Raw genomic sequence first — 23,102 nt, 5'->3', positions numbered from 1 at the left:
ATACAGCTGAACATCAGTGGTCTGTACACCCCCCCCCCCCCCCCCCCATGTGTCACACAGCTCCATGTGGACGCATTTAACCTCGGCTCTTAACGAGTGTTTGCATTTCAGCAGCAGATGTGGAGTTTTCTGATATTTGTCAGAAGTGGAGCTGCTCTGGAAGCTCTATTATGGTCATTCATTTAGATAGTTAAACCTCAGTGGAAAATAACATTTTCAGTATTTCATCTAAGTATGTTTGCATAGCTGTATGGACTATTGAGCTGAATGTTTTACAGTTGTGAAGAGATGTATAAACTCTTTACTCACAACTGTAGGTGTTAAAACAAATAGAAAAAAAGCAAATTCATAACAGTTTTCTATTGTGTTTTGATGATCCACTTCTATATGTTTTGTAATAAGAAGTGCTTTGGTACATATACAGTCCAGACAGTAAGTATTAGGACAGTTACAAAATTGTTGTTCTTCAGCATTTTGAAATAAAATGATGGATACATTAAAGTGCCAAGTCTCAGCTTTAATATGAGTGGGTTTACATAAATATAGAAAGAAGTGTGTGTGGGAGATATCTCCCCTTGTCACACATAGTGACTAAGGGGCTAAAACGTAATTGGACACTTGGCTACTAAATGTTTCTTGGGCAGCTGTGAATCCTTTCAACAAGTCCCCCAGTTTAAAAGAACAAGTATGTCGTTTTGACCATGTGACCCCAGAACAACACATAGGGGCGTTTTCTAATCTAGCGACTCAATCGGCAGTAATGGGCAGGACAACATCATTTGTCTGTGCTTGCATTTGTCTGGTTAGGTTTAGGTACAAAAACCACTTGGTTAGGTTGAGGGAAAGATCACAGTTTGGGTTAAAATGATCACTTTGTTAAAGTTAGGGTTATGGTTAGGGTTATGGTTAGGGTTAGAGAAACATGTGCTGTGGGTTAGAGTTACTACTTCTTTAAACTTAGACAACCTTCATTGTCATGGCTACAATAATAACCATGTAGTTAACATTAGGGGACGATTGTAGTTACTGTCCTGACTTGCAGTTGGAAACAGCCCACTGTTGGGTTGTAACATCCATCCACCCCTTCTCTGACAAAGGAGGAAATTTGTCAATTTAAACATCTCAACTGCACCACTGCTCTGGGTCATAATTACTATGGCCGCTGGATGTCATCTGTCTCTCAAATGACTGACATTGTGACTTGTTCTATTGTTTTTCTTGGGAGGACAGTCTCCCTTTCAAAGTTACACACACGGCTCAGAGTTGAGAGCTGCCATTTAAACTGAGGTTTGGAGTTGTCTATCAATATGTAATATGTCTATTTTTACGCTTTTTAATGGGCATATTTGTCAACACTAGACTGCTGCCCTTCAGAGTGAGACTTCACTTGAAAAGTGACAGTAATGGCCACATTAAAATTTTGACCCGATAATGACGAGACATTGGGTCCAGCTCCCCCGCAACCAGGATAAGAGGTATAGAAAATGGATGGATGGAACAAAGTCATCAGGATGAATCATCTGGGGACCATGAATATCTGCACAAAATGAGATAACAGTCCATCCAATAGTCGTTGAGATATTTCAGTCTGGAGTAAGACTGGACATTTCCATCCCTCATTACAGGATCACTGATTTGGTGTAAAGATTGTATTAATCACCATGGAGTCCACACTTTGTTTCAATGCAAAATTTTTATTAATAACTTAAAGTAAAACGTACAAAAATGAAACAAAATTAAATAGTATATAAATACACAATATGCATTACACGATTGGTAATGTAAATTTCACTACAGTATAACAATACTTTATTATTAATATTATTAAATATTACATAACGAATTACCCATAGAAAAAACTGAGACGCCTGCATCTGTCATACATAATACAAAAAGCTCATAAATAGTACCTAAATACATTTAGAAAAACAAAACAAAACAATAACAGTAGAAAAATATTATTTTTTTTCCCACATTTTCTCATCCCTAGCTCATGAGTAGATCAATACTATGAAGCACTGTGAATGTAAACAATCTCAAGGAGAGTAAGGGTCGCTGGTAAGCACAGTGCATCAGCACTACACATTTTTTTTAAAAAAAAAAAAGCTACATGTAAAATGCAACGTACAACATTCTCTTTGATTTCTGTTTCTGATGTTAAAGGGGACATATAATGATTTTTGGGGATTTTTGTTATTTTTAAACTGTTATAATGTTAGAGGTCTATGTTGAACATGGTCAAAGTTCCAAAACTTGAGGTGCCCTGCCTTTTCAAAGTTACCTCTACATCCTCCTTTAACTGACATCAGATCAGTCACACATGTACACAGACAGCCACTCGTTAGCTGGATTGGTGCTCAATCATGTACAACAAAGGCTGAACTGAGGGGCTGCATACATATAAATAATAGATAAATAAGGAGTTTTTTGAACTGTAAATCATGTAAAGATGTTCCAGTAGAGCCCCAGAATATAAATATAGAACTGAAAATGTGCATCACCCTTAAGATGACAGCCTACACCAGTGTAAACAGCACACTACAATGCCCATAATGCATTAGAGATGTTGGAACTCAACATCTCTCTGATATCATGGTGAAACAGTTACAACTCTGTAATAATATGTCAGATCAGAACCTGTTGCATCCTTGATATCAATGTCTGCATGTGTAAGAAATGTGTCAAACTCACCTAAGTTAACGGCGGTTTTATAGTAAGACATTAGCGGTGGCTTATCTGCTAAAGGTGGGGGCTTAATGTTTAGGGCATTGGGAGTTTCTATGAAGATACCGTAACATTCTTTTTGACCAGCGACAGAAGACCGATAACCGTTCAGAGATCTCAACGGAGAACTTGAGCACATCAAAAGCCGTGGAGACGACAGGGAGGGAGAGAGACGGCGGCTGAGGCACCTCCTGATTGATCTAAAGACAGAGAGAAAACAGTTTGGTTTTAATGGGATGATTCTCAACTGAACAAAAGGAATTAACACAACAGAGTTGAGTAATAACACTTAAAATAAAGCCTTATACTTGCAGAGAAAAGGTAAAGAAGAGAATATTGATAAGAGAAAAGCATGAGAAGAAAGGCTAAGAGGTTGAAAATGAACCACAGTTGTGTTATGCATTCACACCATTTTATCACATTTAATTTAGATGAAGCTGTACTATGTTCTTATAACCAAACGCACCTCCCCAGTTTTGAGAAACAGATGGTATTATAAAAGACTGGGGAAAAGATTTAGGTATAGAGATACTGGGGGATATTTGGGACGAGGTATTGGCATTGTCTTTCAAACAATGGTGTGTTTGGCAACCACTACTTTTGCACTTTGAAGGGAAGAATGAGATGGATTGTGTATATTAGACGACACCATGGGGAATAAGACGTTGTACGAGTGGTTTTGAGGGGTGGTGTTATGAGTCTGTTGTACTTGTCCCCAGTTTAAGTTTTGTACTGTGTATGTATGCATGTTGGTTGTTATATATGCAAAAAAAGAAGCATAATGTGTCTGTATTATAAGTTACTGGTACAAGGTTGCTTCTCAATAAAAAAAAAAACATTTGAAAGAAAGTGAACCAAATTACGCTGAACCAAAGTAAATGTCATGTTCTAAAATGGAGAATGAAAAACAAATAACATGATGGTGCAACATATACTGTGACTGGAGGACGACTGTTACCTTTTACTGATTAGCAGTGATTAGCAAATGACTTTAATTCCTAGACTGTCATCATTTTAAGCTGCTAACAAATACGTTTAAACGTCTAAACTGTAATTTCAACTGTAATGTTTGTTCAAAATATCTGTATTTATTATTGACAACAGACGCCCTATCAAATTGCTTTTTAAAAATGCCTTAATACATTTTTCCTTCCATCTCGGTAAATATCTTATTAAATCTGTTTTTAACTACACATTTACATATAAATATTTAATATGAACTTTTAATATGAATGTTTCTGTTTCCAATCTGGTAAAATGTATTTTTTGGTTTCATTATGGGTCTATTACCATTTTCAAGCATTTCAGTTTATGCTAAATTCCCATTTTTATTTTATTTAATTTATTTTAATTTGTTATCATTTATCACATTTGTTATAACATTTAATTTCCTTTCTTATATGTATTATTGATTTATGTTCCAATTATCTTTATTTGTAATTCTACATTTTCTATTTTGATTTTAATTCTGGCTGGAATTGTCCTCCATATAACCCAACCAATAAGCGATACTGGTCCTCTCACCTGGTGGAGAAATGTGCTGGTGAGGGTGGACAGATGCAGGAGGTGAGTGATGGTGCCATCAACTGACTGGGAGGACAAACTGACATTTTCTTTGGCTGTTTTCAACCAATCAACATGCAGTTTGAAGGACTGAGTGTACACATACAGCTGGGAGAGAGACTCATTCATCTGTGGGAACATTAAATAGACACAGTTTGACAGACTTTCAGACAGACTTTGACTTACAAAATGTTTCTACAGTAACCAAATGTTGTGAAAAAAAAAAATCAAAAATGAATGATTTGATTCCAGAAACATTACCTTCACTGAGTTGAAATCTGCAGCGGTTTGTTGCATGTGAGGAAGACTACCCAATCTGTTTTCCATACCGATTAAATTTATGAGTTCATCATCTGTCTGTTGGGAATATAATCAGAGGTGAAGAAAAATGTCAGAGGAAGTTCCATCTTAAATCAGTACTTCTGATGAATAAACAGACTTCTTCAAGTAAGATGAACCCTTCCCAGCCTGTCCTCTAAGTGTTTGTGTTTGTATGGAGGACTAATCATGACTAACAAAACTAAATGCATACATAAGTATATAATTAAATTTTTATGTATAAATATATGTATTGTAAGGCCTAACATACAAATAACCAAAAACCATGAAGAAAATCTTTGTTGAGTATTCACTTCAAGTTACTGAGTGATTGTATTAGAGCTGCAGTTAGTTAATTGACTGTAAATTGAGCACCAACTATTTTCATAATCAATTAATTCAGGAGTCATTTTTTAAGAAAAAGGTCCAATTTATCTGATTCCAGCATCTCAAATGTGAATATATTCTGGCTTCTTTAGTCTCAAAGAAGACATCTGAGGATGTCACTTTGTCTTTGAACATTTTTCACCATTTTTGGACATTTTATGGACCAAACAAGTAATCGATAAATTGAGAAAATAATCAATCAATAATCAATTGATGATTTTAAATTTTAGTTGCAGCTCCATATATACAACATAAGATGTAATCTAAGCTACTTTCAAAAGACTTATTTCTACTCAACAAAAACAGTGTAAAGATTAGCTGTTAAGCTTTTGGTTACTGTGTAATTGTACAGATTTAAGATATTTCATGATGCATTTATGGATATAAGGTTGATTTGCTCAAATCAATGTATAACATTCCATCATACAACATTAAAAGTGACTCTTCAACTGTTTCCAAGTAAAGCTTTTAAATTAAAGGAGAGTGCAGAGAAATCTTACCAAGTCATGGAGCTTTTTTGATAAGTTCGTCAGTCTGTCCACCTGATGGATCATTTGTGAAAACGTATTGCAGATGGAGACATTCTGGGTGGGACGAGATGATGAATGCACAAACAGCTCAGCCAAAAGCAGAAGGTGGAGAAGACAAAGGGTGAAGTCAGGAATTACTGCAAAGGTAAGAAAAAGATAAAAAAAAAAAAATTAACTTGCAGCATTTCTGTATGTGTTTGTCTTTTCTGTAATTGCAGTTGTCAAAGTGTTTTCACCATGCATCAAGCTCTCATTGCTATGGTAGTTGTGAGGTCTTTGACCATTACACGGTGTCTAAGCAGAAAGCGTTTTTCAGTCTTTTGTCTCACACGTCTGAAGCGTATCTTTCCACTTTTATCAAAGTAAACACATTGATTGTGTGTTAGACTCTGAGAGCTGCCAAAATGTAGGTGACCTACACTTAATACTGCCTGAATGCATCCTGTGTAGACACACATACGGAGGACTGAAGCTGCTAACATGCTGCTTACACACTCCTTTGTAGATAAATGTTATTGGTAATCAATCTACCTAATGAAAAAAAAGAAGTTTGCCAGTTCTTCAACTTTTAGCATCAAGTCAACATTATTTATAAAAGAATGATGAGTAACATTGAGCTGCACACACAGCTGCTACTGAGCTAAGAGTAAAATAACTCAGATTCTGTCTTCTTCATGAATCAGCTGCATCAGAAAATGCTGCATAGAAACATATTTTTGCTTCCGACCAAAATCGGGACCACATGGGTGTCGCACAGCTGTATTCATCATCATTGTCTATATCTGCCAAGGCAGAAAGGAAAGCTTTAGGGCTGCAACTAACGAAAAATAGTGAAAACATTGCATTCACAATGTCTAAGAGGCCACAGTGATGTCTTCAGTGTCACATCTTGCCTGGACTTTGGGTGTTTTTTTGGTCTTATGTTGTGTTCTGTGGGGTCTCCTGGTTTTGCACGTCTGTTTAGTCCCTCGGTTCATAGGGTTTTCTTGTATGATTTGGGTGGTGGGTTTTAGAGGACTGAATCATTAGTTTGTTGGGTTGTGTGCTTGGGTTTGTGTTTGTGGTTGGTTTTGGATGGGTTAGTGTAGATGGCATTGAGTTTGTTTTCTGGGTTTTTGTTCTGTTTCCCTTATGTGTTCATGTACTCCTCCACACCTGCCCTGCATTTGGACTCGTTAGCCATGCCCTGCTGTCTTTCCCACACCTGCCCTGTGTTAGCCTCGTCAGCCCTGCCCCGCTCCCTGTGTGTCCTCAGCCAATCAGCTCCCTGTATGTACATTCCCCTCTCGAGTTCTCCACCCATCTCCCCACCTGCACCTCATCTCCTTGTTAGTTCAGTTTCTTTAAGTTCTGGTTTTCTGTTCAGTCTTGGTTGGATCGTTTTGTGTTGTTCCTTCTGCAAGTTCTGTTCAGCCCTGTTTACCTGTCCGTTACCATCCACTATTAAAAGAGTTTTTCATCATATCTGCATTCTGGCCTCTGCGTTTGGGTCCACTCCTGCTTCCCCGAGCCTGACAGAACGATCCAACCAGTAATGTACCCAGCAGAGACAAACTGTTTTCAAGGAACCCGTCTGGCACTGGGGGGACCTCGATCAGCCAGACAGGCCTCCAAGCTTGCCAACCACCAGCACTGCCATTCGGCTTCCACTCCGGACATTCAAGCTCAGATGACTTTGCTGAAGTACTTTTATTATCAGGCATCTAAGACTGCTAGCAAGGAGCCAGCTAGCCAGCAGCCTGCCACTCCTGAGCCAGCACCAACCCAAAACCCCTACCTGGGCACCCGCTTGGCTCTGGGAGGCCCTCGGAGCGCCAACCAGAGGTCTGGTCGTCAACGCAGATGACCACACCGTTCCTTGGGTCACCTTGCCACCTGGCCTGTCCTCTCCAGCGCCTCAGAGTCTCCGCCCCCCAGCGCCCCAGAGTCTCTGCTCCCCAGCGTCCCTGCTGGCGTGCAGCAACCCTCCGTCCCTGCTGGGCCAGCGCAGCTATCCCTTGTTCCGGAGCTGCGCCGGCCCCCCGTTCCAGAGTCTGCAGCGTCCCCAGTGGCGTCGCCGCCAGAGTCTGCAGCGTCCCCAGTGACGTCGCCTGCAGCGTCCCCAGTGACGTCGCCTGCAGCGTCCCCAGTGGCGTCGCCTGCAGCGTCCCCCGAGGCGTCGCCTGCAGCGTCCCCCGAGGCGTCGCCTGCAGCGTCCCCAGTGGCGTCGCCTGCAACGTCCCTAGTGGCGTCGCCTGCAGCATCCCCCGAGTCTGCAGCGTCCCCAGTGGCGTCGCCTGCAGCGTGCCCAGTGGCGTCGCCTGCAGCGTCCCCAGTGGCGTCGCCTGCAACGTCCCTAGTGGCGTCGCCTGCAGCATCCCCCGAGTCTGCAGCGTCCCCAGTGGCGTCGCCTGCAGCGTCCCCAGTGGCGTCGCCTGCAGCGTCCCCAGTGGCGTCGCCTGCAGCGTCCCCCGAGCCTGCAGCGTCCCTAGTGGCGTCGCCTGCACCGTCCCTAGTGGCGTCGCCTGCAGCGTCCCTAGTGGCGTCGCCTGCAGCGTCCCCAGTGGCGTCGCCTGCAGCGTCCCCAGTGGCGTCGCCTGCAGCGTCCCCCGAGTCTGCAGCGTCATCCTCTTCAGTGGCGTCGCCGCCCAGCCTTCGCCTTCCCCGCCTCCTGAAGGGTTTCGCCATTGCCTCTGGCCTGCAGTCCAACTTCCAGAGGGTTTCTGCCTTCGCTGCCAGCCTGCAGCCCAACCACCAGTGAAGCTCTTCACATCCGGCCGCCCTCCAGAGCATCTTCTGCCATCTGTTCTGCACCCTGGTCACCCTCCCGAGCGACTTCACCTGTCTGTCTTGCCTCCAGGCCGTCCCCCTGAACTTTATGGCTCTGCCTCTGTCCAGCCCCCTGGCCGTCTACCTGGACTCTTATGCTCTGCCCCTGTCTGGCCTCAGACTTTCCACCTGAGTGCCATCTCCCTGGCTCCCAGTGTCCTGGCCATCTGCCTGTGCACCATCTTCCTGGTTCCCCATGTCCTGGCCCTTCCTGAGCACGACCTCCTTTGCTCCCTGCATTCTGGCTACCTACCCCTGCGCCACTTCCCTAGCTACCTGACATTCACTTTGCTTGTTTTGTTTGACTAACAGTCCAAAACCTTAAGATATTCAATTCACTGTCATATATGACAAAGAAAAACAGTAAATTGTCACATATGAGAGTCTGGAACCAGAAATTTTTGGCATTTTTGCTTGAAAAATAACTGAAATGATGATTTGGTTATCAAGAGTTGCAGATTAATTTTTTGAAGATGGGTCATTGCAGGTCTAGAAATCTTACACCATTTACTTGACATATTACTATGAATTAAGGTGCCTTCCTAAGGAGAATTAACACAGACAACAGCAAACATAACAATGGGATCAAACAAAAAACAAACAAACAAAAAAACACAACTAGATTTGTATTTGGGAAATGGCAGAAATTCATCCAAAGCCCAACAGCTCGCACTGTAACCTTGTTTTAAAGATGCAGCGGAACATACGTTCTTTAACACCATTGCGCACACTGTTTTTTAGCATCACTGTCAGTTCATTCTGTTATCAGATATAAATAGTATTCTGTGATCCCAACATGAACAGTCATTCGAAAAATCTGATAAGAGCAGCAGCTCAGATTTGAGATTGACAGTTTGTGGTGTGAACGAGGTCTCACACATAAATAGGTCAGAGACTAGACTAGCGCACTTAGTGGTTGAATGTGTGTGTAGGTGGAGGAAATAGACATAACGATTTCTAAAAAGTGTGATATCTTGTATTTCGGGGAAATGTTTACAGCAGGTCAGTTCACATTTTTAACATAATTATCACAATTTTCCATCTGAAAACCAACAGGGAGTTTTTTCGTTTATGAGATTAGTTTCAAGCTAAAAACAGCTGATGTTTACATTTTCTTGACAAGATAGATCTTGTGGTCCTGTGAAAAATAACTGTCTCTGTTGAGAGATGGATAATGCATTACGTTCTTAAACGGCTTCACACTCTCTTGGTGAGGAGATCAGGGTGGACGGATGTATTAAAGGATAATTCTGCTCTGTTTCTACAACTCGGGTCTTTCTGTATTCTTGTAGGTTTGGCCACTGCGCCTACGTGTAATAACATTATACAGAGTACCAACCTTATTACAGAGGTATGGGCATGCGGTGAAAAGAAGTGACAGTGAGTCGAGACACACGAACACTCAGGCGGTCATACAGGTTTTAAACAAACCCTCAGGTTAGCCAAACTTATTTGGATGAGATTACGAAAGCAAAACTGTCCACTGTAAAGATCCGTCAGAGTTTACAAACCAACTTAATGATTCAACTTTGACCTTTATGATTATAACCAACATTTCAGGGGTGTTCACTCTCAGTTTTACCCCTAAATAAAGTGGTTTATAGAAGCTAAACTGTCGGATTGTTTACGACAGGCATGTCTGATTGTCTTCAGACGTCCCCAAATGTTAGCAATTACTTTCGGCAAGTACAATGTGATCAAAAATGAGGACAATGAGGGTCAAAACAACAAGAAAAAATAAAATTATTATACTTGGGAGAGATTCCCACATGGGGTTGTGTATAAATCTTAGAGGTTGCACGATGATTAAAAAGCAAGGAAAGGTTAAAATAAATTTCCGACACAAAGTTCTTCACAATTATCGTTATTGAGTTTGTCCTAATGTTTGGACTTAATTAAATTATTTAAACAAGGAAAAATGTCACTCTTTAGTTAAACTGGTCATAACTGGTAGATGTACACAGTTAGTGATGAAGAGACGTTGCTTTAATTTAAAGGATAGTTTCACAATTTTTCAAGTCTGTCTTAAAACAATAGTCAGGTGTTTATATGAGCAGTGATGGAAGTTTTCCTTGCTGTAATCATTCTTCCTGTTCATACTGACTATTAAAAAATCCCCTTCAAATCCAGGGTGTGTCCACAGTCATTTTGTGCAAAAATGTATTTAAAAGTCGATGTGAAGCTTATATAAGGCTTCAGCAGTCTGAGTTGGTCACATATCTGCTACATTTACAGTCTTTTTAGCATCAAATTCCCTCTTTGTGTTTCCTCGGACAGTTGAGCTGGAAGTATAGTAACAAAAAGTTAAGCTAAAAAGACTGTAACGTTGAAAGATATCTACTTGATTTGACTCATTTGGACGCTGAAGCTTCATATTAACTTCAGATAAGCCTTTAAATATATTTTTGCTCCCATCACTTACACTGTAAGTGCATTATGAATGGATCTTCTAATGGCCAGTAGGAACAGGAGGAATGATCACAACAAGAAAAATGTCAATGTTCATTTGGGCTCCTCATTATTGCTTTAAGACAGAATAAAGACAAATATTGTGAACCAGTCCTTTAAGGAGTCACCAACCAAAATAGCTGGGAACCACTGCTTTGAGTCAAGTGCGGAACTGTCCCAGACAGAGAAATGAAATTTGCTCATTTTTGCCCCTTGTGGCTATTTGGCGGGGGAGAAACACCCCCTACGACCACAGTTCTCACCAACCGTCGAGTACCAGTGGGTGTTTTTCCACCCTTCAGCCTGAGCAGTAATGAGGCAAAGAAGACGTTGCACTCGAAAACTTTCTTGGAAAAGCAACACAAAGGTGAGATTTATGATTCATCAGAGGTGTTTTCAAAACAGTACTTTTCGGTTTTACAAGAGAAAGCACTGTAAGGGGAGAGGACTAAGTGCTTGGTTTGGCAAATATACGTCTGGTTAACCACCCCATCTCCCGGAGCTTTTCGATGGGATATTCCTAAACGGGGCTACGCTGCTTCAAGGGCCTGGCTTTGATACCGTAGACTTCTCAACAGTCAAAATTTCCCTTTACCACAAAGCCCATCTATTCACACTGGTTTAATTAGACAAAATACAACTGGTGTGGGTTTCTTCTATAAAAGAGATACAAGATTTTTGGCTGGTTTGGTTGAATACTTGTGTTGTTGTGCTGTTCTTGCTAGTTTATACCCTGTTTTGAGTGCTACACACTAAAGAATGACTCTGAATCTGACAGGCACTGACTAACAATATATTTTGCTGTTGAACTATAAAGACTTGTTGATTATTTTGGCGTATGAGCTGTGTGAGCAGCTTTCATACAGTAAATGAATGGCGCTCTATGTCTGATTGCCTCACCCTGTGTTTAAGTGCAGGGAGAAAAATCACCCAGCTGTCATCTGTTTGTCTTTTCGTCCTGAACTGTTTCAATCAATCTGAAAATGAATAATTCCCCTTCAATGCTTTGTTGTTTGTTTCGTCTTGGCCTCTTGAGCTTTCTTCTCAACTGCTTAATCAATGATGAAGGACTCTATTGAAGGACAAAAAAAAACACTCTAATCAAGATTAGCTCTTGTCTGTAAATCTATCCGCTGCTCTTTGCAACTTCAAAAAAACCCATAACCCACAGCAACAAAGACGTGAACTGTCTGTTAGTGTTAGATCAGGGATAAGGAATGAGAGGTATGCTGTGGGATTTTTTTTCTCCCAGCCTGCTCTGGGCCTCCTGTTGGAAAAGGAGAGGGGAGCTGGCGCAGCGGTCTGAGTCAGATTAATCTCTGTGTGGTGACATCATCGGGCAGACGCCTCAGGCTGCACTCTTTAGAGGGAAAACATGCACTTTGTCATGAGAGTCTGACACAGTGCACTTTAAACACTTTTACTACCACTCACACACCTACAGCAGTGAGTCTGCTTTATGGCTCTTCACGATCAAAGGTCACAACGAGGAAAATCCCGACCACGAAGGGAAAAAAAGCAAACTTTGTAATTGCTTGCAGTCGTGGCTCTTTGACTTAAAATGAACAATTTAATGTTAATAACTATACATTATCTTCATTAACATTAATAATTGAGTATAGAATTAATTCTGCTTTCATGTAACCTTCCAATGTTTCTATTTTCCCTCCTCTTTGTACATTTATTAGCTGTTTTGTTGACATAGTCACGCCTTGAAAATGGCTAAAGAAGATTTGTAATTTATATATGATTGATATACTTTGTTTTACTTTCACATTTATATTTCTTATCATGAGCTTGTCAGTCTTCTGTAAAGCACTTTGAATGGCACTAAACTGTATGAAAACCACATTTAATTGAATGATTGATATTATTTCATTATATGTTATTAATTATTTATATCTAAGAAAGGTGTCACAATGGATTCATGCAGACCTAGTGTTAAAAAAAAAAAACTTACAGTATCTTTTCAAATAAACAGCAGCAGAATCGAATCAGCGTTATAAGCAGAATTTATGCGAATTTTTGATGAAAACGGCATCTCATGGTCTTAAAATCTTAGGAAAAAGTTAGTAAGTGGACCTTGAGTTAAGATTATTTAGACACATACATCATACATCAGCCACTAGATCCAAGAAAGCTATATAAGAACAAGCATGGTCGCGTGATTTAAGGACTGTTTAAGGATTTTAAAAAATATATTTCTTGAGATAAATAAAGAACTTTTATTTTGCATATGCATTAGTTCACGTTTTTTGGACATTTAAAATATTCAGAGAGAAGAGGCACGAAGCAAATTGCATTCGAGTGCCGTAAATGCTTTAATTACAATATATTTTAATTGTGTTATTTTACCTTACTGTCTTTTTATAGAAATAGAAAGTAATTAGGTGTATTTTTGAGATTTTCAGAGGGTCACAGCTACCCAAAAGTTGTCCTGTGATGGATGAAAAGCTCTTTCTTTGTGTGTCAGAGTTCCTAGAACTGTATATCATAAAATCATACCACGTTTTTGACAGGAAGACAGTTGCTTCTCAGAATTTCTGCAGTAAGTCAGGCTATCATATTTGTAGGCGGATAGTAAACTGTGTGACATAAACATAACGTATATTTTCCACTTTGCAGGTAGCACAGTATATATATATATATATATATATATATCATACCACACATCAGCATGTCTACATAACATGCATCTAGGCCCTTTTGTCCACGTGCACATTACTGAGAGTCCTCTGTCATTCCTGTTTTTGTTTTAAAATCTCTGTCGAGGCTTTTTTTTCCCCTCAGTCATTCATTTCATTCACTTGTTTATTCCTGTCCAAGGTCACATGGCAGCTGCAGCCTGGTAAAGTAAACAGGATACATGAACAGCTGATTAAAAATCATGTCTACTTCTTATTCTAGGACTTGGAATATGGGTTGTCTGAAAAAAAATATTCCTCCTATACAGCGGAAAATAAATATTGTATGATATGTGTCTCACTGTGAGTCACACAGTCATTCCCAGCCAAAAATGACAGAGTCTAGTCTGTCTGAAAACATTTTTAGTGCAGACAGCTGTGCAGAGCTCAGGTGAGGTGATGTAAGATAACATCTGGAAGTGAAACCTTTCACTTCTGCACTCTGCGTGAAAAACTGTGGTTGAACTGCAGCTGTAAGAGAGTTTCCGCCTCCAAAGTGGAGCAATACTTTAACTCATAAACACTCATAATCCCATTAGAGCCCTAAATGACAACAAACAGATGTTCGCTTCATAATAACTTTCAGTCAGCTAAGGATGCAAACAAGACATTTGGAATAAGCTCTTATGGCTGTTGGAAAATTACTGAAGAAGACATCAGCAAAGTATAAAAACATCCCCCAGCACTGTAGTGTACAGTCACTTATCTGGCAGAGCAAACCGCTACAACAGCATAACAGCTCATATTAAAATTGCCTAAGAAGCAGAATGAATCGGCCGACTTTGATGTATTTAGCAGGTCGTTTCATCAGCACATGCTCACTCACACACGCAAAACATCACACACTCACTTCCACAGCTTCCGTTCTAGTTCATGTCCCTTTTTTGCTGAGTCAGACGCTGCACAGAAACATTGGAGTTTCCTGTGTTTTTTTGTCTGACACGGTGAATGCCTCGAGAACTTCCGATGAACTTCTAAACAGAGGTGAGCGGTTGTCTGCCAGGAATTTAGTTGCCCCGTCCATGCCCTGACAACTTCCTCCGAAACCAACCAAGCCAACCAACAAACCTTTAACTTTCAAGGAACTGGTAAACCACAAGTATACTGTAAAATGTTTGGCTTTTAAGCATGGTATTTCAGAAAGCAGCGAACCATATTTAATAGGCTTTTAAGTGCAATGTGAAGACTTGCTTCTTAAGCTGAGAAAAATATGAAATCTATGAAATGATTATCATATATAACAGCTCAAATAGCTTACAATGACAAACCCACAAAGAATAATTGCCTCTGTACCTCTGTAGTTCCCCTCAGCTCTACAGAATTGTTAGCTTCTTTTAGTAGCAAGCAACTACTTTCTGCAAACAGACAAAGTTTGCTACAATAGCTGGTAAACACAGTGGAGCATTTAGAAGCTTAAGAGACAGACATTTCCCCTCAGAGTTAGAGGAGATCAAAAAAAAATGCTAAAAAGAGAGTGAATATTGAGTTATTTTATGTCAAAATGGTGTTTACAGCTTGTTGCAGTGTCTCCAAGTAGCCAAAGTTGGAGTTTTTCTGTTCTGTTTGCTCCTTTGGGCAGAAAACCAGGAGAGTTTTTTTGGCAGCAACGAGAGAGAAGACATCTGTGAATCCTCAGATGATCGGGATCATGTTTAGGCATGTTGGAAAGTGGCGCAATTGTATATAATTTCAATAACTCTGGTTTTAAATTACATTACAGTCACATGGAAATGCAGAAGCCAGCCTGCACTGTCATGAAAACTCTCTTTGTTTGTGTGTTCAAAGATTACTGAAAGTTTTTAACGCAGTAAATGACCAGATGGACGTTTGCTTTTCTGCAAATGTGCACTTATGCATGTTGCAATTTCCTGTCTCCTTATATATTATCAACAGGCTTGACACGGACAGTGTGACATCACTCAAGGAAGTGAACATGCTGGCATCATTCACTGGAATCTGGTTAATGTGTCAGGTGTTTTTTTTCCTCTATTACAAGAACTGAATACTATTCATTAGTGTACTACTCTGAGCCTATAGTCTTTACATTGACATGACATCGCACACAAAAATATAGTTTCTCTAGGAGAAAATTTTACAAACGTTAAACCGTCATGACTTAAAAAATCTAAATCAAACAATTTTTGCACTTCAAGATGTACTGTCAATAGTTTTGGGGATGTGTCTTATATCATCGGAGTGAATTTTTTTTTTGTTGCAGTACCGCAGTTGACCACTGGGACACACTGGCAACATATCTGACTCACTGTACCTTATTGATTAATCAATCTCTTCATACATCTATCATCTAGCCCTGGACAGTGAGTGTGCAGCAAATTACATTACAGTAAGTGCCCTAATGATGTGTAATAATGACATCACTGTCTGCCCACCGGACTAAGTGTGTTTCACCTCTCAAACAAACACACATGTGATATTTCACATACTGGCTTAATACTTGTCGACTGACCATCTTTGATTTGATAATGCAAAAAAAAAAAAAAAAATTAAGAAAAAAAAGACATACAGATACAGTATGTTATGTATGACTTAAGTCAGACTACAAGATAGTAGCCTGATCATTGCCAAACCCGCCAGACATGAGGCGTTAGGAATTAAAATGTAATGTGGATCACATGACCCAGCATCTGGGATGCCTGACAGAATTTCTATCACCTTCTCTCGCCAAGTTTGGCAACCTCTATGAGGTGTTTGTGACGTTGACCAATTGGAGAATAGAGCACAACTGTAAACATGGCAGCCTATCACGGTTGGGTCAGAAGCATTACTCAACACCCGTGGGTGTGACGTTACACATATGTGCAGTATGCTGCCTACCTTCAAAGCCGAGCGAGCATGAATGGTTCCTGGTTCCCTTTCATTCATTAAACTGTGCATACATACACAAACATTTGCTGACGGTGCTGTCAGATGACACCGATGTATGTCACACATGCTGTAAAAGACAGCAAGCTACGATTGGTTGGAGCTCACCATGTATAGTGATCTGCCATGACATGACAACAGTTTATGACTCTATGATTGCCTCTATGATTGCCTCTATGATTGCCTCTATGATTACCTCATCATCTCAAAGATTAAAATATTGCGTTGTAATCTGATCCCGACAGGATACTGCTGGCATGAACCCACACAGTATATACATGATTATATAGTCAAATTTAAATTCAGTGTGAGAATACTACAACAACAAAGCTGAAATACTGTAACATGTGACTCAATATACAAGAAAATACATTTTAACATTGACAATAAAAGATGATGCTGGACAAAATCATATTCATGACAAGTTCAGACTAGTTGGTGAAATCCCTAACACACACACACACACACACACACACACACACACACACACACACACACACATACAGAACCAGCCAATCACAGTCCAACCTGACACCAAACAGCGCGTTGTTTTGAAATTCAAATGCAACTCTATGACGGTTGAACACTTAAAGTTGAAACTAACAACGTCTGCCAGCCACCAATGTCATATAATTACTCATTCATTCATTCACTCACTCACAAACTCTCTCTCTCTCACACTCAGTCAGGTTGAAAGACCACGTGTAGTAAAGTACCCCTCCTCCACGCGCACACACACATACACACACACACACACACACACACACAAACACTGTTAAACATCTTTACTCCGGCTGTAAAAGTACCATAAACAAACTTACATTTCATCTTTCTGCTGCCGCTGTAGTAAACAAACCTCCAAAACCCTTCTGAGTCCAGTGTGTGTACTGTGTGTGTGTTTGTGTGTGTGTGTGGACAAATGTAAAAGTTCCCTTTTATAGCATAGAGTATGACACATCACCTGAGTCATCAGCCATCGTCGTCGCCATTCAAGCATCAACGCCCACACTGGACAACCCCCCCCCCACCCCCCCCCACCAGACTGAGAAAAAAAGCCTCAAATTTCTTTGTTTGCTGAGATGATTCTGAATCAAGTAAATCATAATCAAAATTTTTTAAAAAAGTAAAATAAAATTACCAAATTGAGCAATTCGGTTCTCTCTCTCCCTCCTCCTTCTCTCTGTAGCCTTAAGTAAAAACCTCACTTTCTTCTTTTGTTCAGCCAAATTAAATTTTGAAATATAAAACTCTCTCTGTCTTTTGTTCACACATAAATAAAATGAAAACTCTTCCTCTGAGGAGGAAAGTGGCAACACGGAGAAAAGACATTTCATTCAGATTATGAATAGAGTTTTGGACAACACCCTCTTATATAGTCTTCTCTCTTCTTCCTTGTTGAGTTTTTTTTTTTGTGCATATTTGCTATAAAAGAAATTTAAAAAACAAAGATGTTGAAACCGGGGGGGAAAAATGTGTGAATGAAGCGACAGCAGCACAGTCCATTAATAATAAATGTATGACAGATGATAAAGTAAAGTAAACAAAGACCGTTTCTCCTCCTCCTCCTCCTCCTCCGACTAGACGGTTAAGAGCAAACACTGAATATGCTCTTGACCCCCAGCTGCCCCACCAGTTACAGGTCTGTGGTTATACTGGGCATCTCTCAGCATGGCTTCCTGCCAGAACTGAAAGTTGATGAAACAGACTTGGAAAACAAACTATAACTCAAGAAAAAAATTTTCTCACTTCCACTTTTCGCCCCTTTTACTGCATGTTTGCACTTGTGGAATTTCTATAGTTTGAAACAACGGAGACTTTTACATCTCATTACAATATAATAGTTATAACTTCCTGGCTGGACGATTTCCTTGCTAAAGAAACGGCATAAACAGTCATAGTTGTTTACTGGAAATTAAGGGGACATTCTGCAGAGTTTAGACTTTACTCTTCAAAGGATTTTCTCTGTAATGCATCTTCAGCATTGTGTCATTTCCACTCCATGAAAGTCATCTCTGTAGCACAAAAACTTTCTGTTTCTATCATGTATCCATGGATATAATAGATTTAAATAAACTGGTTCTTGTTGTGTTTAAGGTTGCTTGTTTAAGCTCAATTTGTCATGTCAACAGTCTTAAATGTTTAAAGCATTTCAAAAGAGATTTTTATGATGAAATGTTGCCATATTTCCCTCCAATTTCTTTGTCCGCTTTTACGTCAATGTGTAATTTCCTGCCTCTCCCAGGATGCTGTGCATTGACATCATTTTTGCATTTCAGCATTTTTGCTGGGTTTCACATGACAGTTTTTGATGTATTTGGGCTTAAAAAACATCTTATTGTCTTATCTAAACATCTTATCTTATTATAGACTTTTTAGAATGTATTTTTATTTTTAATTTTGCAGCATGTCCACTAGGGGTGTGCCTGAATACAATACGTTATTCGGCAAAGCACAAATAGTGAGTTGTTTTTTTTTTTTTAAGAATATTTGTTTCGTTCAAATATTTTAAAAATTATTTGTATTCTGGAAGAAAAAAAAAAGCCATGTCAAATACCATAACATGCTCCGCTTTGACACATCAGCAGGTCTCAACAAGGGGAGTCACATCCACCTGCTACATGATGCACATTTCCTAATGTGGACATCACTCCTGGAGTTGGGGTTGTTCCCTCAGAGATAAAGCTGAGATACTGACACACGCAAAGTGCTCCCAAGGGACTCTCCATAACCTGTTGTTCCTCTTCTCCTTTCCACAAAGTTAGGTTGTAAAAAATAGGCAATAAATGAAAAGTGCAAAGCGATAATCGCCTTTGAAGTTCTTCCCTACATGTTACACACTGTGCTGTCTCTGTGCTATGGGTGTATAAATAGGTAGAGGTCTGTCTGCAATGAGGCGATGAGTAAAGTTTTTTCCTAGTAGTCAGCGCAGTCGTCTATGATCTTGGAAATTCCAGTTCGAGACCCGGTGTGGGGACCTCCTTCGGAAGGGAGTTTATTCATGAAAAAGTTCATATTAAAAGCATAATAAAAACATAAACAGGATTTTTAAGCCTCTTTCCACTTTTATTTGAATACAAATACAAAAACAAATCATTTTGCTGCCTCAACAAATACAGATACAAATACAAATACTGGACTCTCTGCACATCCCTAATGTCCACTGTAGTGGACCACAGGACCATTTCAGTGGAATGGAATGGAATTGTCCATCTGCTGTAAAAATATAATTAATTGTATTTTGTTACCATGAATATCAAAATAGTGGCTAATTACTGGAACTGAATAAAACATACGTGCTACTCCTCGCCCACAGAGGACAATGTCTTTCCTGCTTATCCCTGTCTGCTCATCTGAGGCTCTTGCATCATCTTCCTCTTCTTCCTCACCATCTTCTTCTTCTATCCCAGGTTCAAACTCATCCTCATCTCTCTCATCATCTGACAGCTCCAAATCTGAATCTCCCTCAACTACCCGCTAAAGAATCCTCTCAGCTTCAACAAAAGGTGATCGCGCCTTTGAAGTATTGGCTCCAACACTGGGGAACTCTCTTCCTTTAGACATGTAGAAGCTTTTAAAAAGCAACTGAAGACCCATCTTTTCAAATTGACTTTTGTCTCACCTTAAGACATCTAGTGATTGTTCTTTTGTGTATTTTTTGGGGGGTACCCTAGGGCAGGTTGGTTACATCGCTATCTCAGTCTCTCTCCTCTGCTCCGCTGTTACGTCTAACAGTGGACGTAACAGTCCACAGTCCACTAAATTTCCCAATTTGGACATCACTCCCATAATTGGGAGATAAAGCTGAGCTATTGACACGTGCAAAATGCTTACAAGAGACTCTCCATAACTTGTTGTTCCCCTTCTGTTTTCCACAAAGTTAGGTTGTAAAAAATAGGTAATAAATGAAAAGTGCAAAGCAATAATCGCCTTTGAAGTTCTTCCCTACATTACACACTGTGTTATGGGTACATAAATAGGTTTTTATTCATCAGGTCTTGGTGTCCACTATAACTGACATTCATAAAGGGCTATTATTTCATAAAACAAATACTCTTAAACTGCTCGCAAAACTAAATATGTAATTCCTGACAAGTTCATACACAAGAACATATATGATTACCATAGTAAAAAAACAATAGATAAACAATATTTGATTTACTTCTCCTCTTTCCATAAAATGTGCCGCCTGCTGCTATGTCGTGTGCTATGTTTTGGACGAAAAGGAAGAGGAAGCTCCCAGCATCCTAGCCATTCACATGACATATCACTAGAAAGCCCAGGATATTCTCTTTACAATACAGTAGGGATTGATAGCGTAGCTCAAAAGACTAAAAGGAGATGCGTGTGAGCGAAATGTCCAGTACAGAGGACACAAGTCAATGGGCCCGGTCTCCGGAGGATGATTCGTAAATGTGCGTAAAAACCACTAAGCAGTTACAACTATATCTATTTGCCGTTTGGTGCTGAGCAGGTAGTGTATGGTGGGAAAACGACGCTATAAGAGCGCTGAAAGTGATTAACCAGGTGTTTTGAGTTGTTGTTATTGCAGATTTGTTGTGCATAAGTGGAAATTTTAGGAGAACTCTCCCCAAGATTCTCCAAGTAAGTCATTACTTACTCACTCAGTGTCAGCTCAAAACGCAGTAAATGGATCATCAGTTACCTTACTCACTTCAATTATTGAACAGTGGTTTGGCTTCTGTTAAAGCTGCACCCTCAGTCGGTGAAAACTGCATCAGAGGAATGACGTAGCAGAGTTTCCAAGAAGCTACTAGTTTCCTGCTTCTTATGAAATGTTTTTGATAGTGATACCTCCTCCCACCAGGATATGTAACACTTGACGCATGAGAGCTGCGTCCTGAAATCAAATCATCAAATATACTACCTCATCCAGTTTTTTATTCATTTATTTTTTACGTATATGTCCCTGTCATCAGACTGGTGGCGTCTGGCATCAAATGCTGAACTGCTGAACTTTGTGTCAGTGAAAGTTTCTTCAGAAATGATGCATGGAAACAAAGGAAACCACGTCATAACGGTCTCTTGCCCTTCTTTTGTCATCAAAGATAATGCCATATGGGGTAATGACTGCGCTGTGTGTGAGTGTTAGGAGGGGTTGAGGGGGGCTTGTCCTCAATAGTCGTTTTCACTGTCAAGCCCACTTGTGTCATCATTTCCCCAACCACCCACGTTCCGGATATCTCCAACTTTTTATCCCCCCCCTCCTCTCCACCATCCCCTTAGCTCTCTCTCTCTCTATTTTCTGGCCTCTGTTGAGCAGAGGAATGTGAGGAATGCATCAGTGAATGGCTGAGCGGGGGAGGTAGCATGCAAATGACTGACAAATGCAGTTTTTGCTCATTGAATCTGATATGACCACAAAGAAAGTTTGAAAGCCTTGCTGAAGGTGTTTATTATTTTCATTACTGATGACAACAGAGCATAGTCAGAAAAAAAAAGTCCAAACATGCAATTTTGCAAGCCAGCAACTGCTCTAAAGATCTTTCACACAGATTGACTGTCTTGGAGGATCAAACTTTCTGCCGCTTGGTTTCTACCTCACAGACTAAACTGCCACCAATTTAACCATCACATTAGGCAGGAATTCAGCATGGCAGCCAGGCAACAGCCAGATCTCTCTATAGACAATAACTGAAGCATGAAATCAAAGCAAAGGCTGAAGTAACTGGCATGTCAGTGCTTCCTGTGGAATTTTTTTTTTGAGGATGCGGGGTGGTCTGTCTGAGACCCCGACATGCCTCTGATCTCATCTAACGTTCTTTGGATAGTTATGTTACTTTTTCTGATTCACTATTTTTTTTCACACGAATTTGTGTCTATTTTTTACCATAATAACTCAAAACATTACATGTTCCGCTCATGTCTCATCTCTTTTCTTCTTTTTTAAGGAGTTTTTATGTTTCCTGGACGTCACATCTGGTGATAAATGTCAAAAATAGCTACAAACTTTCTGCTTCAGATGCCAGGAGAAACATGCGGCAGTCTCTGAATGCTGCTCGGAAGTCCATCAGGTGTTTTGTAATGCTGCTGCTGACTGTTAGCCTGGAAAGACTCATTTCTTGGACTTGGAGGAGCAAAAATATAGATGCCAAAAAAGTGGAAGCTTATAAATGATGAAATGCAACAAATTACATTAGAAATGACTTACCGTTTCCAACATCAACACCAAAAGTCTGTGAAATTTAAAACTGTTTTTCTCTCAAACATTTTTTGCAAGTTTGAGATCAAAGTTCATGTCTGTTTTTTGTCAGTCAGAGATGTGTGTTTAACATGTCATGTAGATCAGGAAAAGTACATCTATGCATCAGTACCTCTGCTTATTGGTTGACAACATGTAATTGTTGCTTAATAGTGAAAAAGACTTCCATCACACGCCTGCATGTTCATGTGTACTAAATTCTACTTTGCTGATTAAGCAAAAAACCTAAAAGTTTCAGGTTTTTATTCTGTTTCAGCGGAAATAAACAAGGCAAAAGTACCATAATCATTTTTTTGTGTCATACAGAAGGTCTTTTGGCTAAAACCATATAAGTGGTTGCATTTCTAACTCAAGCATAGCATACATCACATGTTTTTAACCTCCAGTGTTCACAATACTGCATCTTTTTATTTTGTAATTGTCAGCTTACTCACCATAGTTCGAGTTATAAAAATTAGGGAGTGAATTTTAAACCTCTTAGTCAGCTATTAGTCTCTTACACAGGAACATTGTAGTCTTTATGTTTCCCTTAATCCA

The 23,102-nt window shown here is 39.8% G+C and overlaps 1 protein-coding gene across 1 annotated transcript; it reads right to left on the bottom strand.

Annotated features, from left to right (window-relative positions):
- Window positions 1-1,859: 1,859 nt before the first annotated feature.
- LOC137198117 (uncharacterized) lies at window positions 1,860-17,240 on the bottom strand. Its single transcript, XM_067611776.1, has 5 exons — window positions 17,167-17,240; window positions 5,493-5,659; window positions 4,549-4,644; window positions 4,249-4,416; window positions 1,860-2,924 (listed from the first exon to the last, which is right to left on the bottom strand). Exons 1-5 carry the CDS (start codon window positions 17,171-17,173, stop codon window positions 2,754-2,756), a joined length of 609 nt encoding a protein of 202 aa, XP_067467877.1. The 5' UTR covers window positions 17,174-17,240; the 3' UTR covers window positions 1,860-2,753.
- Between the last annotated feature and the right edge of the window lie 5,862 nt (window positions 17,241-23,102).

The sequence above is a fragment of the Thunnus thynnus genome, chromosome 15 (assembly GCF_963924715.1).
Source record: "Thunnus thynnus chromosome 15, fThuThy2.1, whole genome shotgun sequence".
Taxonomy (NCBI): Eukaryota; Metazoa; Chordata; class Actinopteri; order Scombriformes; family Scombridae; genus Thunnus; species Thunnus thynnus.
The sequence above is the reverse complement of the archived record's forward strand: the minus strand, read 5'-3'. Positions and strand labels throughout refer to the sequence as shown.

Coding starts and splice junctions, on each gene's coding strand:
- LOC137198117 (XM_067611776.1), bottom strand. Junction 4,645..5,492: donor CAAAAAAGCTCCATGACTTG/GTAAGATTTCTC, acceptor TATTCCCAACAG/ACAGATGATGAACTCATAAA. Junction 4,417..4,548: donor CAGATTTCAACTCAGTGAAG/GTAATGTTTCTG, acceptor ATGTTCCCACAG/ATGAATGAGTCTCTCTCCCA.